This window comes from Bubalus kerabau, chromosome 5 (assembly GCF_029407905.1).
Source record: "Bubalus kerabau isolate K-KA32 ecotype Philippines breed swamp buffalo chromosome 5, PCC_UOA_SB_1v2, whole genome shotgun sequence".
Classification (NCBI taxonomy): Eukaryota; Metazoa; Chordata; class Mammalia; order Artiodactyla; family Bovidae; genus Bubalus; species Bubalus kerabau.
In genome coordinates, this window is record NC_073628.1 from 47,155,450 (window position 1) to 47,181,926 (window position 26,477).

At 40.0% G+C, this 26,477-nt stretch overlaps 1 protein-coding gene across 4 annotated transcripts in view; it reads left to right on the top strand.

Moving 5' to 3' along the window:
- Positions 1-296: 296 nt before the first annotated feature.
- Positions 297-26,477, top strand: part of NAALAD2 (N-acetylated alpha-linked acidic dipeptidase 2) — a 49,179-nt gene continuing 22,998 nt past the window's right edge. For 2 of the 4 annotated variants that reach the window (XM_055581613.1, XM_055581614.1), the window contains exons 1-8: positions 297-426; positions 1,513-1,624; positions 10,375-10,561; positions 12,341-12,442; positions 13,114-13,239; positions 16,870-17,056; positions 21,712-21,805; positions 22,933-23,031. In XM_055581613.1, the coding sequence (XP_055437588.1) occupies positions 345-426; positions 1,513-1,624; positions 10,375-10,561; positions 12,341-12,442; positions 13,114-13,239; positions 16,870-17,056; positions 21,712-21,805; positions 22,933-23,031 (989 nt within the window). In that variant the 5' untranslated portion in view covers positions 297-344. Of the gene's footprint in view, positions 427-562; positions 839-1,512; positions 1,625-10,374; positions 10,562-12,340; positions 12,443-13,113; positions 13,240-16,869; positions 17,057-21,711; positions 21,806-22,932; positions 23,032-26,477 lie in introns of those variants that run through there. The other 2 variants (XM_055581615.1, XM_055581616.1) reach the window with 2 other exon arrangements.

The following is a 26,477-nucleotide window of genomic DNA, read 5'->3' on the forward strand; positions in this document are numbered from 1 at the left end:
TTCTTAGGGGCATTTTTCAGCGGCCTGCCCGCTAACGCAGACTTTGCCCGGGTTGGACAGAGTGGACGGAGCCTGCCACCAAGAAACATGTCTCCTCCCTCCGCAGGGTCGCCTCTGCCCCGTCGAGGCCCCCGGGAGACCGCAGGGACCGGCAGCTCGGGGCCGGCGTCCCTCCGCCTTCGGAGCCGCGCGGAGGCGGGCGGGGCCCTGAGGGCCCGCCCAGGGGACCGCGCTGGGCGGCAGCCTGGGGGGCCCGCGCGCGCCCGGCCGCGCGCCCCCGGCTCGCCCGCGCTCCCGCGGCGCGCCCCCGCGTTCGGCACCTCCCGCTGCAGTCCGAGGAAGCCATGGCCACCATCGGGCGCCGACCGTACCTGTGGATATTCCTGGCTGCAGCGCTGGCGTCCTTTCTGGCTGGATTTACGGTGGGTAAGTGTGCCGACCCCTGCCCCGGGCGCCAGGAGCCCCTCCACCCTGCGGCCTGCGTGGAGAGAAGCCCGACAGTCTGCGAGGACGGCCGCGGCGCCGCGTCCCAGCCCGGCTGGAAGCCGAACGCGATGCGTTCCGGCATGCCGAGCTCGGGGCTTCCCTGGTGGCTCAGCTGGTAAAGAATCTGCCTGCAATTCAGGAGACCCCATTCGATTCCTGGGTCGGGAAAATCCGCTGGAGGAGAGATAAGCTACCCAATCCAGTATTCTTGGGCTTCCCTGGTGGCTCAGCTGGTAAAGAATCCGCCAGCAATGCAGGAGACCTCGGTTCCATCCCTGGGTTGGGAAGATCTACTGGAGAAGGGATAGGCTACCCACTCCAGAATTCTTGGGCTTCTCTGTTGGCTCAGACGGTAAGGAATCCACCTGCATGTGGGAGACCTGGGTTCGATCCCTGGGTTGGGAAGATCCCCTTTAGAAGGGAACGGCTACCTACTCCAGGATCCTGGCATGGAGAACTCCATGGACTGGACAGTCTATGGGGTCTCAAAGAGTCGGACACGACTGAGCGCCTTTCACTCACTCAGGGTACTGTTAAGAGCCGTTGTAAAGAAAATTTGGAGTTGCCATTATTCGCAGGAGTCAAAGAGATTGTTTAGTTTCCAAGAGTCAAAACTTGTAACTGCACTTCTATGATCATTTATTGCAAAAATCTCTGGGGAATCCTCCCCGTGTGTCAGCCGCTGCGCTGTGAAGCAGACCTCCTTGGGAGAACAAGAAAGATAGAGGCCGGTGCTCTAATACATAACACGAGGAAAATGACAAGATTCTCTCTCATCTAAAAGTCCTTTAACCAACTCAGAATTACACAGCGGAATTTGAAGGTTTTCTGCATTTAGTTTGAATTCTTCGTAATGCCGCCGGTGATCTGCTTCTCTGCTGAGGGCTCTTTGTGTTGTTGCTGTTGTTTTTTGACTTTTGGGGTGGGGGGACTTTTAGTTTTTATAAAAGTCAAAAGCACTTATTGTGTATGTAATATGCATATGTCTCTGTATCTGCCCCCCAACCCCACCCCCACCCCCCACAGGTTGGCTTAGTAAGCCCCTCAAAGATACGGCCACTTCAGCAGACAGTCACCAGAATTTAAGGTGGAAACTGATATCTGAGATGAAAGCTGATAATATAAAATCATTTCTTCGGTAAGTTTGTTTTGAATAATTGATCTTAAAAATAAAAATTTTGAAACAATGCAGAGTGAAAACTGTTTGAAAACTGATTATATTGATGTGGGTAACCTTTGTGTGAAATGATATAATATCATATAAATTCCTGGTAGTTTAAATGTCCCTTTATACCACTCTTATTAGAGTAAAATCTATTTGAATGTTGCCGAGGTCTTTCTTCCCTGACTTCGTGTGCAAAAAAAGTCTTTGGTTTATTTATTTATTTTTTGGTCTTAATGCTACATTTTTTTTTAATTTTATTTTTAAACTTTACATAATTTTATTAGTTTTGCCAAATATCAAAATGAATCCGCCACGGGTATACATGTGTTCCCCATCCTGAACCCTCCTCCCTCCTCCCTCCCCATTCCATCCCTCTGGGTCGTCCCAGTGCACCAGCCCCAAGCATCCAGTATCGTGCATCGAACCTGGACTGGCAACTCGTTTCATACATGATATTTTACATGTTTCAATGCCATTCTCCCAAATCTTCCCACCCTCTCCCTCTCTCACAGAGTCCATAAGACTGTTCTATACATCAGTGTCTCTTTTGCTGTCTCGTACACAGGGTTATTGTTACCATCTTTCTAAATTCCATATATATGCGTTAGTATACTGTATTGGTGTTTTTCTTTCTGGCTTACTTCACTCTGTTTCTTTATTAAGAGATGTTCCAACTTCATGCACTTTGAAGGGCAGCTGAATGTTACTCTCTGTTCCCGAGGCCTGGGTTTAATCAGGGAATTTATTTAAATGTCACATTCTATCAGGAAGACTCAGATGGTGGTAAACTTTGATTTAGAGAGAAAGAGATTAAAGTTTCAGATTCCGTTCACCGAAGATTAAACCTTTGTCCCATCTACAAATTTAAGGAACATAAAGAGGACAGAAAGAAAGCAGAAGAATCAGTGCAAAACCCCCAGTGTCTTAGCAAGAGAAAGAATGACATTCAGGGGAGTGATTATGTTCTTGAAGACAGCTATTATGACATTTATTTCACTAAAGAAAAAAACCAAAACAAAACAGTTTTATTGAGGTATAAGAAAATTAGAGATACCAAGGTAACATTTCATGCAAAGATGGGCTTGATAAAGGACAGAAATGGTATGGACCTAACAGAAGCAGAAGATATTAAGAAGAGATGGCAAGAATACACAGAAGAACTATACAAAAAAGATCTTCATGACCCAGATAATCACGATGCTGCAATCACTCACCTGGAGCCAGACATCCTGGAATGTGAAGTCAAGTGGGCCTTTGGAAGCATCACTATGAACAAAGCTAGTGGAGGTGATGGAATTCCAGTTGAGCTATTTCAAATCCTGAAAGATGATGCTGTGAAAGTACTGTACTCAATATGCCAGCAAACTTAGAAAACTCAGCAGTGGCCACAGGACTGGAAAAGGTCAGTTTTCATTCCAATCCCAAAGAAAGGCAATGCCAAAGAATGCTCAAACGACCGCACAATGGCACTCATCTCACATGCTAGTAAAGTAATGCTCAAAATTCTCCAAGCCAGGCTTCAGCAATATGTGAACCGTGAACTTCCTGATGTTCAAGCTGGTTTTAGAAAAGGCAGAGGAACCAGAGATCAAATTGCCAACATCCGCTGGATCATGGAAAAAGCAAGAGAGTTCCAGAAAACATCCATTTCTGCTTTATTGACTATGCCCAAGCCTTTGACTGTGTGGATCACAATAAACTGTGGAGAATTCTGAAAGAGATGGGAATACCAGACCACCTGACCTGCCTCTTGAGAAATCTGTATGCAGGTCAGGAAGTAACAGTTAGAACTGAACATGGAACAATAGACTGATTCCTAATAGGAAAAGGAGTACGTCAGGGCTGTATATTATCACCGTGCTTATTTAACTTCTATGCAGAATACATGATGAGAAATGCTGGGCTGGATGAAGCACAAGCTGGAATCAAGATTGCTGGGAGAAATATCAATAACCTCAGATATGCAGATGACACCACCCTTATGGCAGAAAGTGAAGAACTGAAGAGCCTCTTGATGAAAGTGAAAGTGGAGAGTGAAAAAGTTGGCTTAAAGCTCAACATTCAGAAAACGAAGATCATGGCATCCAGTCCCATCACTTCATGGCAAATAGATGGGGAAACAGTGGAAACAGTGGCTGACTTTATTTTGGGGGGGCTCCAAAATCACTGCAGGTGGTGACTGCAGCCATGAAATTAAAAGACGCTTACTCCTTGAAAGGAAAGTTATGAAAAGTTATGACCAACCTAGACAGCATATTAAAAAGCAGAGACAGTACTTTGCCAACAAAGATCCATCTAGTCAAGGCTATGGTTTTTCCAGTAGTCATATATGGATATGAGAGTTGGACTATAAAGAAAGCTGAGCGCTGAAGAATTGATGCTTTTGAACTGTGGTGTTGGAGAAGACTCTTGAGAGTCCCTTGGACTGCAAGGAGATCCAACCAGTCCATTCTAAAGGAAATCAGTCCAGAATATTCATTGGAAAGACTGATGCTGAAGCTGAAACTCCAATACTTTGGCCACCTGATGTGAAGAGCTGACTCATTTGAAAAGACTCATGCTGGGAAAGGTTGAGGGCAGGAGAAGAAGGGGACAACAGAGGATGAGATGGTTGGATGATATCACCGACTCAATGGACATGAGTTTAGGTAAACTCCAGGAGTTGGTGATGGACAGGGAGGCCTGGCATGCTGTTGTCCATGGGGTCGCAAGGAGTTGGACACGACTGAGCGACTGAACTGAACTGAGCTGAATTTCCATAGAATATACTGCATCCATATAAAGCTTACAATTTGAGAGTACTGACATATGAATAATACACTCAGCCAACCTCCTCCTCAATCAAAAGACAGAAAAATTATATCACGGCTTTGCAGTTAATTCCTCCTTCACTCTCTATGGATTCCTTTTAATTGTCTAATATTTTATTTAAATAGAATCATACAGTATGTGCTCTTTTGTGCCTTTCACTCAGCATAATGAATGATTTTGGAATTCAGCCAGATTGTTGATTGTATCTGTGGAGTACATTGCTTTTTATTGCTGAGTATTATTCTGTTGTATAGGAGAAGGCAATGGCACCCCACTCCAGTACTCTTGCCTGGAAAATCCCAGGGGTGGAGGAGCCTGATAGGCTGTAGTCCATGGGTCACGAAGAGTCGGACACGACTGAGGAACTTCACTCTCACGCTTCACTTTCATGCATTGGAGAAGGCAATGGCAACCCACTCCAGTGTTCTTGCCTGGAGAATCCCAGGGATGGGGGAGCCTGGTGGGCTGCCGTCTATGGGGTCGCACAGAGTCGGACATGACTGAAGCGACTTAGCAGCAGCAGCAGCAGCAGCAGCATTCTGTTTTATGGATGGATCAGTTCAGTTCAGTTGCTCAGTTGTGTCCAACACTTTGCGACCCTATGGACTGCTGCATGCCAGGCCTCCCTGTCCATCAACAACTCCTGGAGTCTACTCAAACTCATGTCCATTGAGTCAGTGGTATCATCCAGCCATCTCATCCTCTGTCATCCTCTTCTCCTCCTGCCCCGACTCCCGCCCAGCATCAGGGTCTTTTCCAATGAGTCAACTCTTCACATGAGGTGGCCAAAGTACTGGAGTTTCAGCTTCAATATCAGTCCTTCCAATGAACACCCAGGACTGATCTCCTTTAGAATGAACTGGTTGGATCTCCTTGCAGTCCAAGGGACTCTCAAGAGTCTTCTCCAACACCACAGTTCAAAACCATCAATTATTCGGTGCTCAGCTTCCTTCACAGTCCAACTCTCACATCCATACATGACTAGTGGAAAAATCATAGCCTTGACTAGATGGACCTTTGTTGGCAAAGTCATGTCTCTTCTTTTGAATATGCTATCTAAGTTGGTCATAACTTTTCTTCCGGAGTAAGCGTCTTTTAATTTCATAGCTGCAATCACTATCTGCAGTGATTTTGGAGCCCCTAAAAATAAAGTCTGACACTATTTCCACTGTTTCCCCATCTATTTCCCATGAAGTGATGGGACTGGATGTCATGATCTTAGTTTTCTGAATGTTGAGCTTTAAGTCAACTTTTTTACTCTCCTCTTTCACTTGCATCAAGAGGCTTTTTAGTTCCTCTTCACTTTCTGCCATAAGGGTGGTGTCATCTGCATATCTGAGGTGATTGATATTTCTCCTGGCAATCTTGATTCCAGCTTGTGCTTCATCCAGCCCAACGTTTCTCATCATGTACTCTGCATAGAAGTTACATAAGCAGGGTGATAATATACAGCCTTGATGTACTCCTTTTCCTATTTGGAACCAGTCTGTTGTTCCGTGTCCAGTTCTAACTGTTGCTTCCTGACTTGCATATAGGTTTCTCAAGAGGCAGGTCAGGTGGTCTGGTATTCCCATCTCTTTCAGAATTCTCCACAGTTTATTGTGATCCACACAGTCTAAGGCTTTGGCATAGTCAATAAAGCAGAAATGGATGTTTTTCTGGAACTCTCTTGCTTTTTCGATGTAGTGGAGTTTATATAGGGCAGGGATTTTAAATTTTGATAAAGTCCAGTTGAACAATTTTTGTCTTATGTTTCATACTTTTTTGTTCTATCTAATTTAACCTATGAGAAGTTGTGAAGATTATTTTTGAAGTTTTATGATTGTAGCTTGTGTATTTAGGTCAGTGGTCCACTTCAAGGTAATTTTTATGTGTAGTTTGATATGAGTGGATGATTTTCTAAATACAAATATGTAATTATTCCTACAAGATTTGTTTAAAAAACTTTCCTTTCCCTTTTGAATAGCTTTGATATCTTTGACTAAAATCACTTGACCATAATGGCTTGTTTTTGGATATTATATTTTCTTCTGTCATTGTGTTGCTCAGTCATGTCTGACTCTTTGCAACCCCATGTACTACAGCACACCATGCCTCCCTGTCCTTCACTATCTGCTGGAGTTTGCTCAGACTTGTGTCCATTGAGTCAATGATGCCATCCAACCATTTTATCCTCTGTCACCCACTTCTCCTCCTGCCTTCAATCTTTTCCAGCATCAGGGTCTTTTCCAATGAGTCGGCTCTTTGCATTAGGTGGCCAAAATATTGTAGCTTCAGCTTCAGCATCAGTCCTTCCAGTGGATATTCAGGGTTGATTTCCTTTAAGATTTCCTTTTGGTCTTGTTGTCCAAGGGGCTCTTGAGAGTCTTCTCCAGCACCACAGTCTGAAAGCATCAATTCTTCATTGTCAGCCTTCTTTATGGTCCAACTCTCATGTTGGTACATGACTGCAAAAACCACAGCTTGGACTACATGGACCTTTGTCAGCAAAATATTTTCTTCTGTTGATCTATTAATCTCAGTACCATGTTGTCTTGTTTGGTATAGCTTAATAGTAAGTTGAGTAAAATGAGATAGAGTTAATCCTACAGATTTTGCTTTTTAAAAATTGCTTTGACTATTTTATTTGCATTTTCAAATAAATTTTAAAATCAACTTCTCAATTCCTACCAAAGAAAAAAATGCCTACTGGAACTTTGATTAAAATTGCATTGAATTTGTGAACCAATTAGAAAGAGTCTTTTAATCTCTTCATTCATTGTAGGGATGTACTGTGTGTGTTAGTCGCTCAGTCGTGTCCAACTCTTTGTGACCTCATGGACTGTGGTCCAGTCCCTGCTAGGCTCCTTTGTCTATGAAATCCTCCAAGCAAGAATACTGGAGTGGGTTGCCAATTCCTTCCCCTGGGGAGCTTCCCAATCCAGGGATCAAACCCAGGTCTCCTGCTTTGCAGGTGGATTCTTTACTATCTGAGCAAACAGGAAAGCCTTAGGGATGCACTACAGTTTACTCAGTAGATCCACCTGCCAATGCAGGAGACACAAGGGAAGCGGTTCATTCTCTGGGTCAGGAAGATCCTCTGGAGGAGGAAATGGCAACTCATTCCAGTATTCTTGCCTGGAAAATTCCATGGTCAGAGGAACCTGGTGGGCTGCAGTCCACCGGCTTGCAAAGAGTTGGACACAACTGAGCAAGCACACATATGCATGCATATGACCGTATTATGATGGATAAAACAGGAGAAAAATTTAGTTGAGATCCACTACAAAGTTTTCCTCTGTTAAAAGAAACACAAAAGAGGAAATAACTTCTCCTGAACATTGTAGCCTGAATATATGATGTGTGGAGCTGCAATGCCATCTTGGGACCATAAGGAGAAATTCAGTAAAGTTGTTCCCTGACGCTTTTTTTTTTTTGCACTTCTTTCATTTCGGTGGGTTGATGAAAAGGTGGGAGGCAAACCTTAATGATTAATCCTTCACCTTAAATGAAGGGAATATACTTACCTTACCCCCTCCCCCACCATTGTAAGAATATTACTTATTCACTAAAGGAAATAAAACAATAATGAATTACATGAAGTAAAATTTTAAATATCCCCAAGCCCCGGTGGTTTTCTTGTGCACGCAAAAACTTCTGTCTACAAACACATTAATACTTCTTTAAAAAAGTTAGTTTATTTTGATTGCATCAGGTCTCAGGTGCAGCCCACAGGCTCTTTTTGCGGCACGGGGGCTTCTCTAGTTGTGGTGTGTGGGCTTAGTTGCCCCGTGGCACGTGGGATCTTAGTTCCCTGACCAGGGATCAAACCGGCATTACTACATTGCAAAGCGGGTTCTTTTTGTTTTTCTTGGCTTTCCCTTCATGGGTCTGTCTATTCAAGACCTTTGTTTTGGATTGTCAGCATCTGGCTTGGCCCTTTGAGGCTTCCTATCAGGAATGCTTTAAGTCAAAATGCATGTGTGGGAAGGTGGATTATTAATCACTGGACCATAAGGGAAGTCCTGATACTCCCCCCCCCCCCTCAAATATTGTATGGTATTAAATATCAGTAACTTGCAGCTTTGATTTAATGATAATAGATGTGGAAAGCTTCACAGAAAAGAAAATGATTGAAGTATCATAATGAATTGTTAATAGCTTGCAGCTGGGGAATGTAAATGACTAAGAGTGGTGTACAGGGATATTTACATAAGCAGGATGATACTTTTGTCTAAGAGAAGATCTTGTGCAGAGGCTAAAAAGGGTGGTGATTTTAGGAGACCAATTAGCATATTAAATGATAAGAGTGAAGAAGTTTATAAGGTGAGTGGTAAGAAATGAACCTGGAAAGTGGATCAGATTTAAAAAAGGGTCCAAATGCTATGTCCAATGTGAACTTTATAATGCAGAATATAAGGAGCCATAGAAGGATTTTAAGCAGTTGATCAGTATGATCAGATGAGTGATTTAATTCCTCAACGGATCTTCCGGACCCAGAAATCAAACCCAGGTCTCCTGCATTGCAGGCATATTCTTTACGGGCTGAGCTATGAGGGAAGCCCTACTAAATTATAAGCAACTGATTTAACTGCTCTCTGTTAACGTATTTGCAAAATGCAGACAATGGAAAAAGGGTGGTTAGGATTAGATCAGAAAGCCCATGTGAAATACCTCATCGGGTTACTGGCATATAGTAAGTTTTCAGTAAGTACTGATTTTGCTTTACTCTGTCTTTTTTGGTTGTTCTATGATTGACTAAAACACCAGTGTATAGAAGTATAATTGGGCTACTTACGGAGGGGGGGAGGTTTGGGAAACTTTTAAAATATTTACCTCAAGCAAAGTGAATTTCATTTGAAACTATGTTTCTGAAGTTAACTGTTGCAAATCATTTAGACTCAGAACCAAGAGATCATTGCCCAAACTCAGTTCAGCAAATCTGATTTATGTAATTCCTGGATAACAGGCAAGTACTGAGCATTTGGAAATATAAACATAAAGATGCATGAACTTGAACTTCAATGGGATAAATAAACAACTGTATACAGTAGGGTGAAAACAGCGCCAGAAGCGCAGGCTAGCACAGCTGCCCGGCTGGTGTCTGGCAAACATGATGATCTTAGTTTGAGAATATCGTCACTTCCTGACAAGCACCAGGAAGCTAGCGCCGGTGGCGTAGGGATGTGCCAGCCTTCCCTCATGTTTGCTCATCCCCGAATCCCTGCTGACTGTGTTCAGCACCGGATGTGTTCTTTTCTGAGGAAGCACTGTCCGGACCAGCTCAACAACGAACCGACCCGAGGGAGCAGAGCCACAGAAGAATAAGGAAAAAGAAGACTCAGAAATGAAGTGGGGATCAGGAGGCTGATGCCATTCGCAGGCAAAAGCCCAGATCCTAACCCTTGCAGGCCTTTTATTGTTAACTTCTCCTTCCTTGCTTGTGCTCTAGAGATATCTGTTCTTTAGTCTCAGATGTCAAACCTTCAGGCCTTTCATGCTTCTGTTTAGCCCTTCGGCTAGTGACACCCTTTCTCAGCAACCCCCTCAAGGCTCTGGTGACTGGTTTTCCATCGATCACATCAGTACTTCAGCATCTTGTTTCAAGATGTCTTTCCATGTTGTACTTTTTACTGCTCCCAGCCCTTCACCTGGGGGTGATGAGAAAGTCATTCTTATTTTTCAAAGAACACCTGTTAATTATAGTACAGGCCTGTGCATAGCATATTCCCTACAAGCACAATGTGAAAACCGCAGTTACACACAAATATTTAAAAACTGCCATATCTAGAAACCCCGAGCTGTGTTTTTTATATCTTGGTTATAGAAATGATACTTAACGTTTAAAATATGAGTTATGCGTCTAGAAGAGTTCTTAGGACATTTTCTGAATATAGTCTTTGAATCCCACTTTAATTTTATTTTCATTTCAGTTCATTTACAAAGCTACCTCATCTGGCAGGAACGGAACAAAATTTATTGCTTGCCAAGAAAATCCAAAACCAGTGGAAGAAGTTTGGACTGGATTCAGCTGAGTTGGTGCACTATGATGTTCTCCTGTCTTACCCTAATGAGACAAATGCCAACTACATATCAGTCATGGATGAGCATGGAATTGAGGTGACTGATTTACAATATTGTATTAGTTTCAGGGGTACAGCAAAGTGATTCTGTTTTATGTAAATTTTTTTCAGATTATTTCCCATTATAGATTATTATAAGTTATTGAATATTGTTCCCTGTGTTACATAGTAAAACTTCATTACTTCCCTACTTAATGTATCTATTAATATCTGTTAATGTATCTGTTAGTGTATCTGTTAATCCTATAGTGCATGCTAAGTTGGTTCAGCTGTGTCTGACTCTTTTTGACCCCATGGATCATACCCTGGGAGGATGCTCTGGCCATGGGATTCTCCAGGCAAGAACACTGGAGTGGTTGCCATTTCCTCCTTCAGGAGATCTTCCCGACCCAGGGATCGAACCCGAGTCTCTTATGTCTCCTGCCTTGGCAGGCAGGTTCTTCACCACTAGCACGACCTGGGGAGCCCCAGAATACTGGAGTAGGTCTCCATTTCATTTTTAAGGGGATCTTCCCAACCCAGGGATCGAACCTGTGTCTCCTGCCTAAGTCTCTTGCGTTGTCAGGTAGATTCTTTACCACTTGAGCCATGTGGGAATTGTTAATCCTATACTCCTATTTTATTCCTTCCCCCATTACTTCCCTGGTGGCTCAGATGGTAAAGAATCTGCTTGCAATGCGGGAGACCTGGGTTCGATCCCTGGGTTAGGAAGATTCGCTGGAGGAGGGCGTGGCAACCCACTCCAGTGTTCTTATCTGGAGAATCCCATGGACAGAGGAGCTTGGCGGGCTACAGTCCATGGGGTCGCAAAGAGTTGGACACGACTGAGCACAGCACATCCCTTTCTTCTTTAGTAATGATAAGTTATTTTCTATGTCTGTAAACCTTTCTCTGTTGTATATAGATGGATCTGTGTTCTTTTTTAGATTCCAAATAAAAGTGATGTATTTGTGTCTCTGACTTACTTCACTTAATATGATATTCTCTAGGTCTACCCCTCTTGCTTGCAAATGGCAATATTTAATATGCTTTTATGGCTGAGTAATATTGCATTGTATATGTAAACCAAATCTTATTAAACCAGTTGTCTGTTAATGGGCACTTGGCTTGTTTCCATGTCTTAGCTATTGCAAATAGTGCTGTTTCAAATATTTGGGTGCATGTACCTTTTCAAATCAGAGCTTTTGTCATTTCTGTATATATGCCCACAAGTAGAATTGCTAGATCATACAGTAGCTCTATTTTTAGTTTTTTAAGGCACCTCCATACTGTTAGGTCGGAGAAGGCAATGGCACCCCACTCCAGTACTCTTGCCTGGAAAATCGCATGGATGGAGGAGCCTGGTAGGCTGCAGTCCATGGGGTTGCTAAGAGTCGGACACGACTGAGTGACTTCCCTTTCACTTTTCACTTTCATGCATTGGAGAAGGAAATGGCAACCCACTCCAGTGTTCTTGCCTGGAGAATCCCAGGGACAGGGGAGCCCGGTGGGCTTCTGTCTATGGGGTTGCACAGAGTCGGACACGACTGAAGCGACTTAGCAGCAGCAGCAGCAGCATGCTGTTAGGTATAGTGGCTGTACCAATTCACACTCCCACGAACGGTGCAGGAGGGTTCCTTTTTCTCTACGCCTCTTCTGGCATTTGTTTTACATTTCTCTGATGCTTAGCGATGTTGAGCATCTTTTCATGTGCCTGTTCACCATCTGTATGTCTTCTTTAAAGAAATATCCATTTAGGCCTTTTGCCCACAAAATGTATTATTCTTTAATAGCAATCTGAAATGTTTCTAACTTTATGTGTTTCAATTCTTGCTAGATTTTCAATACATCATACATTGAGCCACCACCAGATGGATATGAGAATGTTAAGAATATTGTACCACCCTATAATGCCTTTTCACCCGCGGGCATGCCAGAGGTAAAATAAAAGACACTCAGTTCTTTAAGCCTTTATTTAAAAATACCTATGTAAAGGAATAAAACCAAGAAAACTAGATGGATCATACATGTTAATTCATATTTGAGACTCCTCTACATAACCTCCCTAAAAACAATTTTTAGAAAAGAAATACTTGAGAACCAGACCCTGATAAGCACATGCCATTCTTTGAAATAACTCAGAAACTGCTGCACATGTCTTAATTCAGTAAGGGCAGTAGATAGTTTTCAAACTTTTTTCCTTTGTCCATTGTCTGACTTTGTTATAGAAGTGTAGATCTGAATTGATAAATCATACCACAGAAGTTCTAATAATAACTCCACCCATAAATACCATGGTTGGAAATAACGTAGCTACTTTTATTTACAGTATTCCCCATACTCAGTGTACACTAGTAATTTCTTCAAACATTTAAGCACTGTTGAAATATTTTACATATTCTCTCTTTTTTTTTTTTAACTTTCAGGATACTGAAATATTTTAAAAGACTTCTCCAGAATTAGCATGGGTGTGTTTATTAAGCCCAAGACAAGAAAGATAACTTTTTATTATGATGCAGCATTATGGAGCAAACTTCTACTTTGGTTTTCTCTTTAGCAGTGTTTTGTATTTCTGCTGTTGTTGTTTGTTTTTATTTTTATTTCCAACAGGGGGAGCTTGTATATGTGAACTACGCTCGTACTGAAGACTTTTTCAAACTAGAAAGAGAGATGAACATCAACTGCACTGGAAAGATTGTTATTGCCAGATACGGGAGAATCTTCAGAGGAAACAAAGTACTTTGTTATTTGCTTTTCTAAAGGGAAAATAATATATGACCAGTAAATATAAATGATTTACATCATTTGCATTATGGTTTCCAAAAATTGCCATTGGTTGGTTTAGTCACTGAGCCGTGTCCGACTCTGTGCAACCCTATGGACTGCAGCCCACCAGGCTCCTCTGTCCATGGGATTCTCCAGGCAGGAATACTGGAGCGGGTTGCCATTTCCTTCTCCAAAATTGCCATATATATATATTTATAAATTTGTTATTTTCATGGTTGCACAGAAAAATCCTGGGGTTTTATTTGTTTGCTTGTCTTTTGTCATTGTTGTTTTTGCTACCTCGTCTATCTGGAAAGGGAAATTATTCTTCTTAGGTTTACCACCAAAGCTATGTTGTTTTTTTATTAAAATGATGAAATTTTACATAAACTAAAAAATGAAAATCCATATATTACTCAATTCATTCATTGCCCAGATGTAATCAATTCTTAATAGGTCTTTTTCGGCCTAATTTTGTGAAATATGAATGTATGTCTTCATATACTCATTTTACGTAATTTCTTCTTTTTACTTAACAAAGGGCATCAGATACTACATATTGTATAAATTTATTTTTTCACTCAATAATAACTCAGAGGTCAGCACATTGAGAGTTATATAATAAGATGGTTAAGTGTATAGGGTGCTAGATATGTGTAACCTGGCTTCTTGTCTGGTGCAGGTTCCCTATGCTCTAAATCTTTTCCTGTGAGCAAGTTACTTAACCTCTCTGTGCCAATGTCTCTTCTTACGTGAAATCGAAATGCTAATAATAACATTAATCTCCTAGAATCCACAGTAGGATTTATCAACCTTACATTTGAAAGCATTTAGGATAGTTACTGGTACTGAGTAATTTCTTGTAACTGCTTATTAAGTAAATTCCTCATTTTGTAAAAACCTTTGTTTGGCTGTACGAGTTTTAGTTGCAGCACACAGGATCTCTAGTCGTGGCGCTTGAGCTCTCATAACCAGCATGTGGGATATAGTTCCCTGACCAGGGATCATGCCTGGGCTCCCTGCATTGGGAGCTCCGAGTCTTGGCCACTGGACCATTAGGGAAGTTCCTCCCTCATCATTTTAGATGGCTATGTAATATTTTACAGAATTATTAAGCAATTTATTTAACCATTCCACTTGTCTTAAATTTGTTACTATTACAAATATTTATATTGTGAGCATCATTGTCCATATGTACTTGAACATTTGTATGAGAATTTTTGTAATATAGATTCACTCCTAGAAGCTGAATGGCTAAATCATAGTGTACAGTTGAATCAAACCTATGACAACATAGATTTGAACTGTGAGTCCACTTGTACATGGGTATTTTCAATAGTTAATAATAGTATTATACAGTTACCACATGGGCTTCCCAGGTGGCACAGCGGCCTGCTAATGCAGGAGACACACAGGAGGTATGGGTTCAGTCTCTGGGTCAAAATCTCCTGGAGTAGAAAAGGGCAACCAACTCCAGTATTGTTGCCTAAAAAGTCCCATGGACAAAGGAGCTTGGCAGACTACAGTCCGTAGGGTCACAAAGAGTTGGACAGGAATGGGAATCTATGCACACATTCACAGTTTCTACAAGGTCAGAGGTTGGTTGAAACCACAGAAGCAGACAAATGGAGAATACAGAGGGCCAAGCCTAAGTTATTCTTGGATTAACCCTGCGTTGTTCAAGGATCAGTTGTACATTATTTCAAAAGTTTGATGGGCATCATAGATTTGTACTTCAAAAAAGTTGTATCAGATCTTACTTTTTCTAATCTTTGTCTGAATACTGGGAAGTGTTTTAGCTGATAGATGGTTATCTATCTTTCATTATACTACTTCTGGTGATCAAGAATTCAGTATCTTACAGGATACATTTTCCTATTTGTGATCAGTTTGAATTGTTAGAAAAATATTTAAAAAACACTGGGCGATGTTTCAGACACTAAGTTCTGGGTAGCTTTTCTTCTTTTCTTTTTCTTCTCCTCTTCTGCCCTGGCTCTCTGCAGTGAGATGATGGAGTGTTAACCATTGGACCACCAGGGACTTCACCTGTGTAAAATTTTAAATTAGCTTTCTTAGCTCCACAGACATTTACATCATCTTAAGTGTGTGGTCTGGAGGAAGCACAAGCTGGAGTCAAGATTTCCAGGAGAAATATCAATAATCTCAGATATGCAGATGACACCACCCTTATGGCAGAAAGTGAAAAAGAACTAAAGAGCCTCTTGATGAAAGTGAAAGAGGAGAGTGAAAAAGTTGGCTTAAAGCTCAACATTCAGAAAACTAAGATCATGGCATCAGGTCCCATCACTTCATGGCAAAAAAATGGGGAAACAGTGGCTGACTTTATTTTTCTGGGCGCCAAAATCACTGCAGATGGTGATTGCAGCCATGAAATTAAAAGACGCTTACTCCTTGGAAGGAAAGTTATGACCAACCTAGACAGCATATTGAAAAGCAGAGACATTACTTTGCCAACAAAGGTCCGTCTAGTCAAGGCTATGGTTTTTCCTGTGGTCATGTATGGATGTGAGAGTTGGACTATAAAGAAAGCTGAGCACTGAAGAATTGATGCTTTTGAACTGTGGTGTTGGAGAAGACTCTTCAGAGTCCCTTGGACTGCAAGGAGATCCAACCAGTCCATCTTAAAGGAGATCAATCCTGGATATTCATTGGTAGGACTGATGTTGAAGCTGAAACTCCAATACATTGGCCACCTGATGTGAAGAGCTGACTCATTTGAAAAGACCCTGATGCTGGGAAAGATTGAGGGCAGGAGAAGAAGGGGACGACAGAGGATGAGATGGTTGGGTGGCATCACTAACTCGATGGACATGGGTTTGGGCAGACTCTGGGAGTTGGTGATGGACAGGGAGGCCTGGCATGCTGCGGTTTATGGGGTTGCAAAGAGTCGGACACGACTGAGCGACTGAACTGAACTGAAGTCTGTTTTTCTAAATGTTGGAGAGTATGCGTGCTCATTCGCCTTGGTCATGTCCAACTCTTTGTGATCCAATGGACTGTAGCCCAGCAAGCTTCTCTGTCCATGGGAGTTTCCAGGCAAGAATACAGGAGTGGGTTGCCATGCTCTCCTCCAGGGGATCTTCCCAACCCAGAAATAGAACCCACATCTGTGTTGCCTCTATTGCAGGCAGATTCTTTATCATTGAGCCACCTGGGAAGCCCCAAACACTGAGGGGTAGATAGTTAAAGTGAGTTAGACAAGGTCCTTGTTCTCAAAATATAGTAGTAGAGAAGAAAGATGTTTAAAAGTTATTTTACAATGCTTTGATCCATCTTGTAATATAGTCATATACAAAATATGGAAGATGTGTAGAAAAGAGAGACATTAATTTTACAGTTTTAGGTATACTAGGAATGCTTCACAGAAAAGGTAATAACTTGTTTGGAGTTATGTTGAATAAATGTGAGTTGTTAAGTCTACCTGGGCAGAAATCGTATTAAAGCCAAAAAGAACTGATTGTTACCAGTGTGATAATAAAAGTGTGTAAGTTTCCTCATGTTATTAAATTGGTTTTATCTTACAAGGATAAGTCAGTCTTTTGCCATTTCTACATTATGGATTGCTTATTGCCCCTGCAGGTTAAAAATGCCATGTTGGCAGGAGCCAAGGGAATCATCTTGTACTCAGATCCAGCTGACTACTCTGCTCCTGGGGTGCAGCCATATCCCAAAGGGTGGAACCTTCCTGGAACTGTAGCCCAGAGAGGGAATGTGTTAAACCTGGATGGTGCTGGGGACCCCCTCACTCCAGGCTATCCAGCTAAAGGTAATAGATGAGCCTGTTATGGCCCACTCATTTTTGCAAAAATATTACTTGTCCTTACAGAAGGTGTAAAAGTAAGCATCTATAGAATACCATTAAAATTGTGCACAATTGTATTTTGGATTGCTACTGCTAGGAATTTAAAAGAATTTCCCTTTTATTATTTCAGCTTTAAGTTTCCATGAGGTGTGGACGTGGAGGGGTAGTAGACAGTTCAGTTCCCTTCTGCCTTTAGTAGAGGTTGAAGAACACATGTCCAGAGTAATACTATTCTTACCAAACTAGAACTTAGGGTTTCTGAACTGTGTAATGATTTTATTTTTCTACAGATCACATATTTTTATTTTTGAAAATATCAATGAGTTTTTTTGTGTGATTTAATATGTAAAATGTGAAAGGTTTTCACATTTGTGTAACCATATCCACAATCAAGATAATGAACGTGTCCATTACCCTGAAAAGTTTCATCTCTTTTTGTGATGCCTTCCTCTCAACCCCGCTCCCTCCCTGCCAATCCCTAGGAACCATTGATTTGCCTTCTGTCTGGTATAATAATTTTGAGCTTCAGCTATGTTGATGTCTGTGTCAATATTTCAGTTCTTTTTGTCATGGTTGTTGAGTGGTATTCCATTGAATGGATACTCTACAGTTTGTTTGTTTACTTTTTCTTGGGAATTTAGATTGCTTTAAGTTTTGGAGATATTATGCATAAAACTTCTACGAACAGTTGTATGCAAGTCTTTATATGTGTATATATACTTTTGTGTCTCTTGAGTAAATGAATAGAAATGGCATGGCTGGATAACATGATAGATGACTTTCAAATTGTTTCCAAAGTGCTTGTACCATTTTGCATTCTAGCAGCAGTGTGTGAGTGTTCCATTTGCTGCATCCTTGCCAGCGCTTAGTATGGCTGATCTTTTTAACTTTACATTCTAATCGATATGAAAGTCTCCAGGTTACAATTCTTTTTCAAAGTTTTTGTATTTATTCTGGTTCCTTCCCATGTGAATTTTAGAACTGGCTTATCAATTTCTACCAAAAAGTCTCCTGGGAGGTTTATTGAGGTTGAATTAAACCTATAAGTCAGTTTTGGGAAAATTGATATTTTAAAATATAGGATCTTCTGACCCATAAATATGGTACAGCTCTCGATTTACTTACGTATCTGTAACTTTCTCTCAGCCCATTTGTTGTTTCACTGTACAGACCATGTGTATCTTTTTTCACATTTATCCATAATAATTTCATAGTGTTATTCTTTTTTAAATTACATATTAAATTTCGATTTCCAGTTGACCGTTGTTAGTAAATGGAAATGTTGTTTCTAGAGGAAACATACTGATCTTGTGTATTGATCTTGTATTCTGTAAACTTATCAATAATTAGTTCTGCTAGGTTTTTGTGGATTCCATCAGCTTTTGTATAGGTGATCATGTCATATGCACATAAAGAGAGTTTTATTTCTTTGTTTCTATTCTGGATGCCTTTTCTTTTTCTTTCCTTATTGTAGTATCTGGTACTTTTAGAACATTGCTGTAAAAAGTTGTTAGAGCAGATATTCTTGCCATGTTCCTGCCCCAAAGACTGTCCCTGTCTTTCTCTGTTAAGTAGGATCTTAGCTATAGGGTTCTTGTTTTATTTTTTTTTTCAGATTTTATAGATTCTTTTTTATTAGATTGAGGAAGTTCACTTCTATCTTAAAGTGCTATGAATTTTTATCTTAGCACATTTATCTCACGTGACTAGCAATGTGTACTGAATGTTGTCAGATTCTTTTACTGTACCTAATAAAATGATCTTAAATTGTTCTTATCTATGTTTTTCTTCAATTATACGTATTTATTTTTTTGGGGGGGTGCACCCCGTGAAGCTTACTGGATGTTCTCGAATAAGGTATTAAAGGCAGGCCATGCTTGTAAAGACAGAATCCTAATCACTAGGCTACCAGGAAATTCCCCAGATTGATTTTTGAGTGTTAAACCAAAACAACCTGGGATAAACTCTAATGGAGCATTCTTTTTTTTTTTTTTTTTTAAATTATTTATGACTACAGTCTTCATGGCTGTGTGGAGGCTTTCTCTAGTTGCAGTGGGCGGGGACTTCTCTCAAGTTGCAGTGTACAAGCTTCACACTGCAGCGCCTTCTCATTGCAGAGCACAGACTCTAGGTGCACGAGCTTTAGCAGTCGCAGCACTCAGGCTCAGTAGTTGTGACACAGGGGTGTAGCTGCAGCATTTGCGAACTTCCTGGACCAGGCACTGAACCCTTGCTGCTGCACTGGCAGGTGGATTCTTAACCACTGGACCGCCAGGGAAGTCCTCGTTGTATTATTCTTCTATGTAATACTGGTATATTACTGGAATTGTGCTAAAAATTTTGCTAAGAATCTGTCTTTAATAATAACGGATATTCTCCTATCAATTTACTTTCTTGTAATATCTCTGTCTCATTTTGGTACTGGTAACATTGACTTCATGGAATGAATTAAAAATTATTTCATCTTCATTTTTCTGCAAGTGTTTATGTAGAATGGGTTTGATTTTATCTGTAAACGTGGCTCAGTGGTAAAGAATCCACCTACTAATGCAGAAGATGCCAGAGATGCAGGTTTGATTCCTGGGTCAGGAAGATCCCCTGGAGGAGGAGATGGAAACCCACTCCAGTATTCTTGCCTGGAGAATCCCATGGAGAGAGAAGCCTGGTGGGCTATAGTCCATGGGGTTGCAAAGAGTCAGATGTGACTGAGCAACCGAGTGTGACATGGCATGATGTAGAATCCTTCAGTGAATCGATACGGGCCTGGTATTTTATTGGTAGGAATGTTTTTAATTGCAAATTAAATTTCTTCAGTAGGTATATGGCTGTTTACGTTATGTATTTAATCTTGAGTGAGATTTGCTAGTTTAAGATTTTGTCCATTTCATCTAAGTTGTTAAATTTATGGGCATATAGTTCTTTGTAATATTCTTCCTTTCTTCTCTCTCTTTTTTCTTTTCTCCAGGTACTGGAGTGCTATTCTCTTCTTTATTTCTGATATTGATGGTTTATATCTCTTTTCTTTTCTTGATTTGTCTTGCAAGGGATTTGTCAATTTTGTTAATCCACTCAGAGAACCAGCTTTGGATTTCATTGATAATTTCTATCATTTGTCTGTTTTCTTTTTTTTTTTTTTTTGTCTGTTTTATATTTCTAACATTTCTGCTCTGGTCTTTAGTAGGATATATCCTTTCTCTTGCTCATTTTTGCTTCATTTGCTCTTATTTTTTCAGTTTCTTAAAGTAGAATTTGATGTAACTCTATTTTGGCTGAAACCACAAGTCTCAATTAGAATTTAAGCCTGACAATACTTTTCATCTTCCTTTAAGGAGAATATTGTTATTATTTGAGTAAGAAATTTTCACTTATTCCCAACACCACTTAGTTCAGTCACTCAGTTGTGTCTGACTCTTTGCAACCCCATGGACTGTAGCACACCAGGTTTCCCTGTCCATCATCAATCCGGAGTTTACTCAAATTCATGTCTGTCAAGTCAGTGATGCCATCCAACCATCTCCTCCTCTGTCCTCCCCTTCTCCCTCTGCCTTCAGTCTTTCCCAGCATCAGGGTCTTTCTCAATGAGTCAGTTCTTTGCATCAGGTGGCCAAAGTATTGGAGTTTCAGCTTGAGCATCAGTCCTTCCAATGAATAGTCAGGACTGATTTTCTTTAGGATGGACTGGTTGGCTCTCCTTGCAGATCAAGGGACTCTCAAGAGTCTTCTCCAAAACCACAATTCAAGAGCATCAGTTCTTCGGTGCTCAGCTTTCTTTATAATCCAACTCTCACATCCATATTTGTCTACCAGAAAAACCATAGCCTTGACTAGATGGACCTTTGTTGGCAAAGAAATGTCTCTGCTTTTCAATATGCTGTCCAGGTTGGTCATAACTTTCCTTCCAAGGAGTAAGCGTCTTTTAATTTCATGGCTGCAGTCACCATCTGCAGTGATTTTGGAGCCCCTAAAAATAAAGTCAGCCACTGTTTCCCCATCTATTTGCCAAGAAGTGATGGGACAGAATGCCATGATCTTAGTTTTCTGAATGTTGAGCTTTAAGCCAAATTTTTGACTCTCCTCTTTCACTTTCATCAAGAGGCTCTTTAGTTCCTCTTCATTTCTGCCATAAGGGTGGTGTCATCTGCATATCTGAGGTTATTGATATTTCTCCTAGCCATCTTGATTCCAGCTTATGCTTCATCCAGCCCAGCATTTTGCATTTCCTTCAGTTCTTATTTTACAGTTCTTTCTAGTTTCAGAATCTGGGACACATTTTCCAGGTATTTAGTTAACTGAAGCTTCTCTAAAAAGGATTCAAGATATCCTTAAGGAAATAAAATATTCTTGGAAAATTCAAGAGAATTACATGAACTGTCAAAGCAAATATAGGAATCTGTAATCCCTGTAATTGATTTTATATTAAAATGCAAATGATTTAATTTTTTACTGTCAAATTTAAATAGACCATATTAGATAAAACAGTCAGTCGCTTTGGGGGAACTTTAAAAGTTTGGATATAATATCAAACATATAGCAAATCTGCATTAGTAATAACAGGAATTCTTTTATACCCTTTGCTCGATTCTTCAGTTGTTTTCCTCTTATGCAATTGATTTCTGCAGAGTACACCTTCAGACTTGATGTTGAAGATGGAGTGGGAATTCCCCAAATCCCTGTACATCCCATTGGATATAATGATGCAGAAATATTTTTACGGTATAGTTTTCTAGTTGTATTTGAGAATAAGATCTATTACACTAAACATCTATTTTCTCTTCTAAAACCTACCTATGTTAAAAGTGAAGTCTTGTATCAGAATTGACTCCTAAAGTAGGAAATTTAGAACACATCTTTTTTTCTGTAAGGAAGGAGCAGTTTATTAACTAAGAAATAATAAGAAAACATTCCTGTATTTGCTACAAATGAAAGTCTCAAAAGGAAAAACTATGTCTAAAGATAAAAATATTGACTTGAGATTTTTGAAGTAGTTAGGTTATCTTAGGTATTTGTATTTGACCTGCATTTCAAAAATGTGATGATACCCACAACTCACTGGATTTGTAAACTTATACCAGTTACCCCATCTTTCTCCGATTCAGGTTCCTTCTCTGAAATGAAGACAGAACTAGTTTCTGCCTGATAATTATTATGAGTAGATGAAATCATTATATAAATATCATAGGAAAAACATTCAGTCAGTGTTTGCTATTACTGTATTGTGTAAGTGTTGGTTCCTTTTCAGATTTCCTAATGTCTATTTTTTGTTTAATGTATGTGCAAATGCCATTCAGTAATGTTTTTTGAGTGGCTACTATGTAACCAGCAGCTTTTCTAGAAATTAATTTCTTCTCCTTAATTTCATATGTTTAGGATTTCTTGAACCTAATGCTTTCCTATGTAAATCATTAAAGTCAGAAGCAGAGAGGCTGATGCACTGATGTTTCCCATGTCCCCTCACTATTTTGGTTGTTTTTTCCTTAGCTCTTTTTTTGGTGGGAGGCTGTGCTGTGAAGCACATGGGATCTTAGTTCCTCAACCAGGGCTTGAACACAGGCCCAGGCAGTGAGAGGCCAACTCATAACCTCTGGGCTGCCACGGAATTCCTCTCCTTAGCTCTTACCACTAGCATATCAACATTTTACTTATGTATCTCAGTTATGGTTCTCTTGCTAGGATGTAAGCTCCACAAGGGAAGGAAATTTTACAGTTCCCAGCACTTAGTAAATCCTCAATATATATTTGTTAAATGTATGAATAAAACCTCATCAACTTACTTTGTGATGTCTTTTAGAAATTGTGATGCTCAGCCTTTTTTTTCTGTCATTTTCATTTTCTCTTGACAGCTATTTGGGAGGAATTGCTTCACCAGATGAGAGCTGGAAGGGAGGTCTTAACGTGAGTTACAACATTGGGCCTGGCTTTGTAGGACACGATTCTTTCAGGTAGTTTTATGTTACTTTAGTATCCTACTAAAAGTTTACATATTTAATGGAAAAATGTCAAGATAAGTGTTCTGCCAGTTTTGCTTTGCTTATATTTTTTTTCTCATTTTTCATAGTGAATAATTATCATTTAGAAATACTTAGAGCTTCCCTGATGGCTCAGATGGCAATGCAGAACACCTGGGTTCAATCCCTGGGTTGGGAAGATCCCCTGGAGAAGGAAATGGCAACCCACTCCAGTGTTCTGATCTGGAAAACCCCATGGACACAGGAGGCTGGCAGCCTCCAGTCCAAGAGGTCTGCAAAGAGTTGGACACGACTGTGTGACTAAGCAAAAGAATTACTTATGGAATGATGTATTAAATTCTTCTTCCAACAGGGATATCACAACATTTGTTTTTTACATCTCAAAAATTGCTACATCTGAGTTACAGGTTTAACATTTTAACTCTCCTCTCTTTTTTTCTAAAGTATTTATTTGGGTGTGGCAGGTCTTGGTTGTAGCACGTGGTATTGTCCCTGACGAGGGACTGAGCTGGGGTTCCCTCCACTGGGAGCATAGAGTCTCAGCCACTGGACCACCAGGGGGGTCCCTTAACTTCCCTCTTTACCTAACGTTTTTAAATAGCTCTTCAGATAGCTGTCAAAATGCTATGCATGTGAAGCACTAGCTTAACTTAAGGGAAGGAGTAAAAGAGAAGAGAGACAAGTTCCAGCCTTTTTACTGATCACTTCCTGTGTGTGGGGGTTAAATAAATTAAAATGGGTATGCACATAACTGTTATAAGGCTCAATGCGCTTATTTTAGTTATTATTGTTATCAACCCATGATAGCGCTTTTGAGGAGGCATGATCACAGAATATGTTTCATTGAGCTTAATTTTACAGAAAGAATAAGTTTTCCAGTGGATCAAGTTAGGCAGGAAATATCAGTGGCAGAGAACAGCTTGTCCAGAGTTGTAGAACATCATGGCATGATCAGAACTTTAAGTACTTTGATTTGCTTGAAAGGTAGAGAGGAAGGGAAACTTAAAAACTGATGAATCGCAGAAAATATAGCTGTTTTTATTGAGACAAATTATTAAGTCAATCTTGTTCGCTAGAAGTTTACTTAACAATATGAAATTGTATTTTGAGAATGTCTTTTAATTTCTATTAAAAGTTTTATTTCAGAACTTTTAAATTATTGCTGCTGACAAGTGTTCAGCCAAGTCCGACTTTTTGCAACCCCATGGACTGTACCCCGCCAACCTCCTCTGTCCATGGGATTTTTCCAGGCAAGAATACTGGAGTGAGTTGCCATTTCCTTCTCCAGGGGATCTTCCCAACACAAGGATAGAACCTGTGTCTCTTGCATCTGCTACATTGGCAGACAGATTCTTTACCATTAGCACCACCTAGGAAGCCCTTAAAGTATTAGGAGTTCTGTTTTATTTTATAGGAATTTTAGAAATATTTTTATGTAAGTGTTTATCTCTATCAATTAGAATGGACTTCTTTTAATATAAGAGACTTCATTATCTAATTATTAATACTCTCTCGAGGTACACAATGAAAGATATATGCCTTTCTGATTTATAAACAGAAACATACAAACATGAAGAAATCAATAAACACATGGCTACAGTCACAGATCAAGAGTAAGCTCAGAAACAGACCATCTCCCTGGTGAAGACATCAAAAAGCTGTCTGTCTTCACCATGAGCAAAAATCCCTATTTGATTTGAACTCAAAGTGGGCAAATACACTATTTAAAAAAAAATAATTGCTAAAAACAAGACTCGGTGTCATTTCTTATCTAAGAGATCTTCATAATAATGCATTGATCAACTTACAGAGATTACCAAATGAGAAGACCCGAAACCAAATTCTTTACCATTGCCACCGCAAATGGGGTGTAACTTATCTGCTGTAAGCAAACTAGAAACATAAACAAAACACAGAATCAGTAGGAAAAAATAAGTTGGAGATACAGAGATTCAGGCAAGTTAAAATTTTATTGCTGCTTGGAATGTACATCTTAAAGTTCAGGAAGACGTGTCTGGGTTTAAGCTGCCCATTCTTGGCTCTCCAAGAAGAATACATTGTACGTCTCGGTGGGACTTCCAGAAATGATAAAGGATTATTTTTTTTAAGTAAAATCATAATTCTCATACGAATATAAAATGAGTTTGTGTAAAAATTTTATTTAATGCAACAAGGGAACCTGAAAGGAGTTAAAAGCTGGTTCAAAGGAGAATTCAAAGATGATACAAAAAATGAGCTCCTTAGGAATGCTGCAATGAGTATGCTTAATAGCTGAAAAACTGATTGCTTCCACATTAGGAAAGGAACGTTTATGAGAGAAATTGTGCGTTTCAGTGGACATGAGTTATTTGTATTACCAGATTTCCACAAGTTAAATTCTGTCTCTGTAGAGTTTTTAAATAGTCTTATCAAAGACTTTGATAGGCAGAAGTAACTCTGATATGTGAGCTGAGTTTGTTCTCAGGTTTCTCCTGTATTTCCCTATATAGGATATTCATTCCTTTCACAAATATTTATTGAGCATTTACTGTACCCTGGCACCATTCTGGGCACTGTGGATTCAGCAGTGTACAAAACAGGCAAAAACCCCTGCCGTCTGGAGTCTATATTCTTGAATTCAGTTTATTTGGAACGTAATGAATTTGAAGTGATAGCAGGACATTATGGGCCATTATGTGTAATTTAATCTTATAGGCAACATCCCTTTAGTGATTAACTTGTAATAAAATACAACATGTTCTTCCCTGTTGCGAGGTGGGGAAGGAAAAGGCCCATCTGAGTCAAATTGGCCCCAGGGCAGGTCTTGTGATGGTGCCAGATTGGAGGCTCGGGTTTTGGGAGGCTCTGATACAGCTCAGGGGTTCCTTGTGTCTGTATGGCTACATCCCTGGCTGATGTCATTGTCATTCAGATTCCTGGCAAGTCAAATTCCCTCAGCAAAGAATCCCAAATTGAAGATCAAATTCCTCTGGAAATCATTTCTGTTGATGGTAAAGCAGGAGATGCCCCAAAGTCAATCTCCCAAGTTGTCCAGAATTTCAGGAACTTCATTTGCAGAGCCCACAATGTTCTTGCTGATCCACTGGAAACCATAGCAGTACTTCTCTAGGTAATTCTTTTAGGTACTTCTGGAGTCAGTGATACTAAAAACTAGAAAAATATAAAGATTAAAGATGTAGATGAGCTTTGAGAATCTGAGGAGATAGCTAGTTTATTTTCTGTTTAGATTAAAATAGATTGTCTTTTCTCATTCCTCATTGTTAAAGCATTCATTTTCTTCATTTAATTACATATGTCAGTGAATTTGGGTTTCTTACTAATAGATCTTAGGCTCATATATTTAGAAACATGCTAAAGAATACCTTTGCTTTTTGCTATTAATTTCTATCATTCAGAAGCAAAAATAAAATCTTTTACCA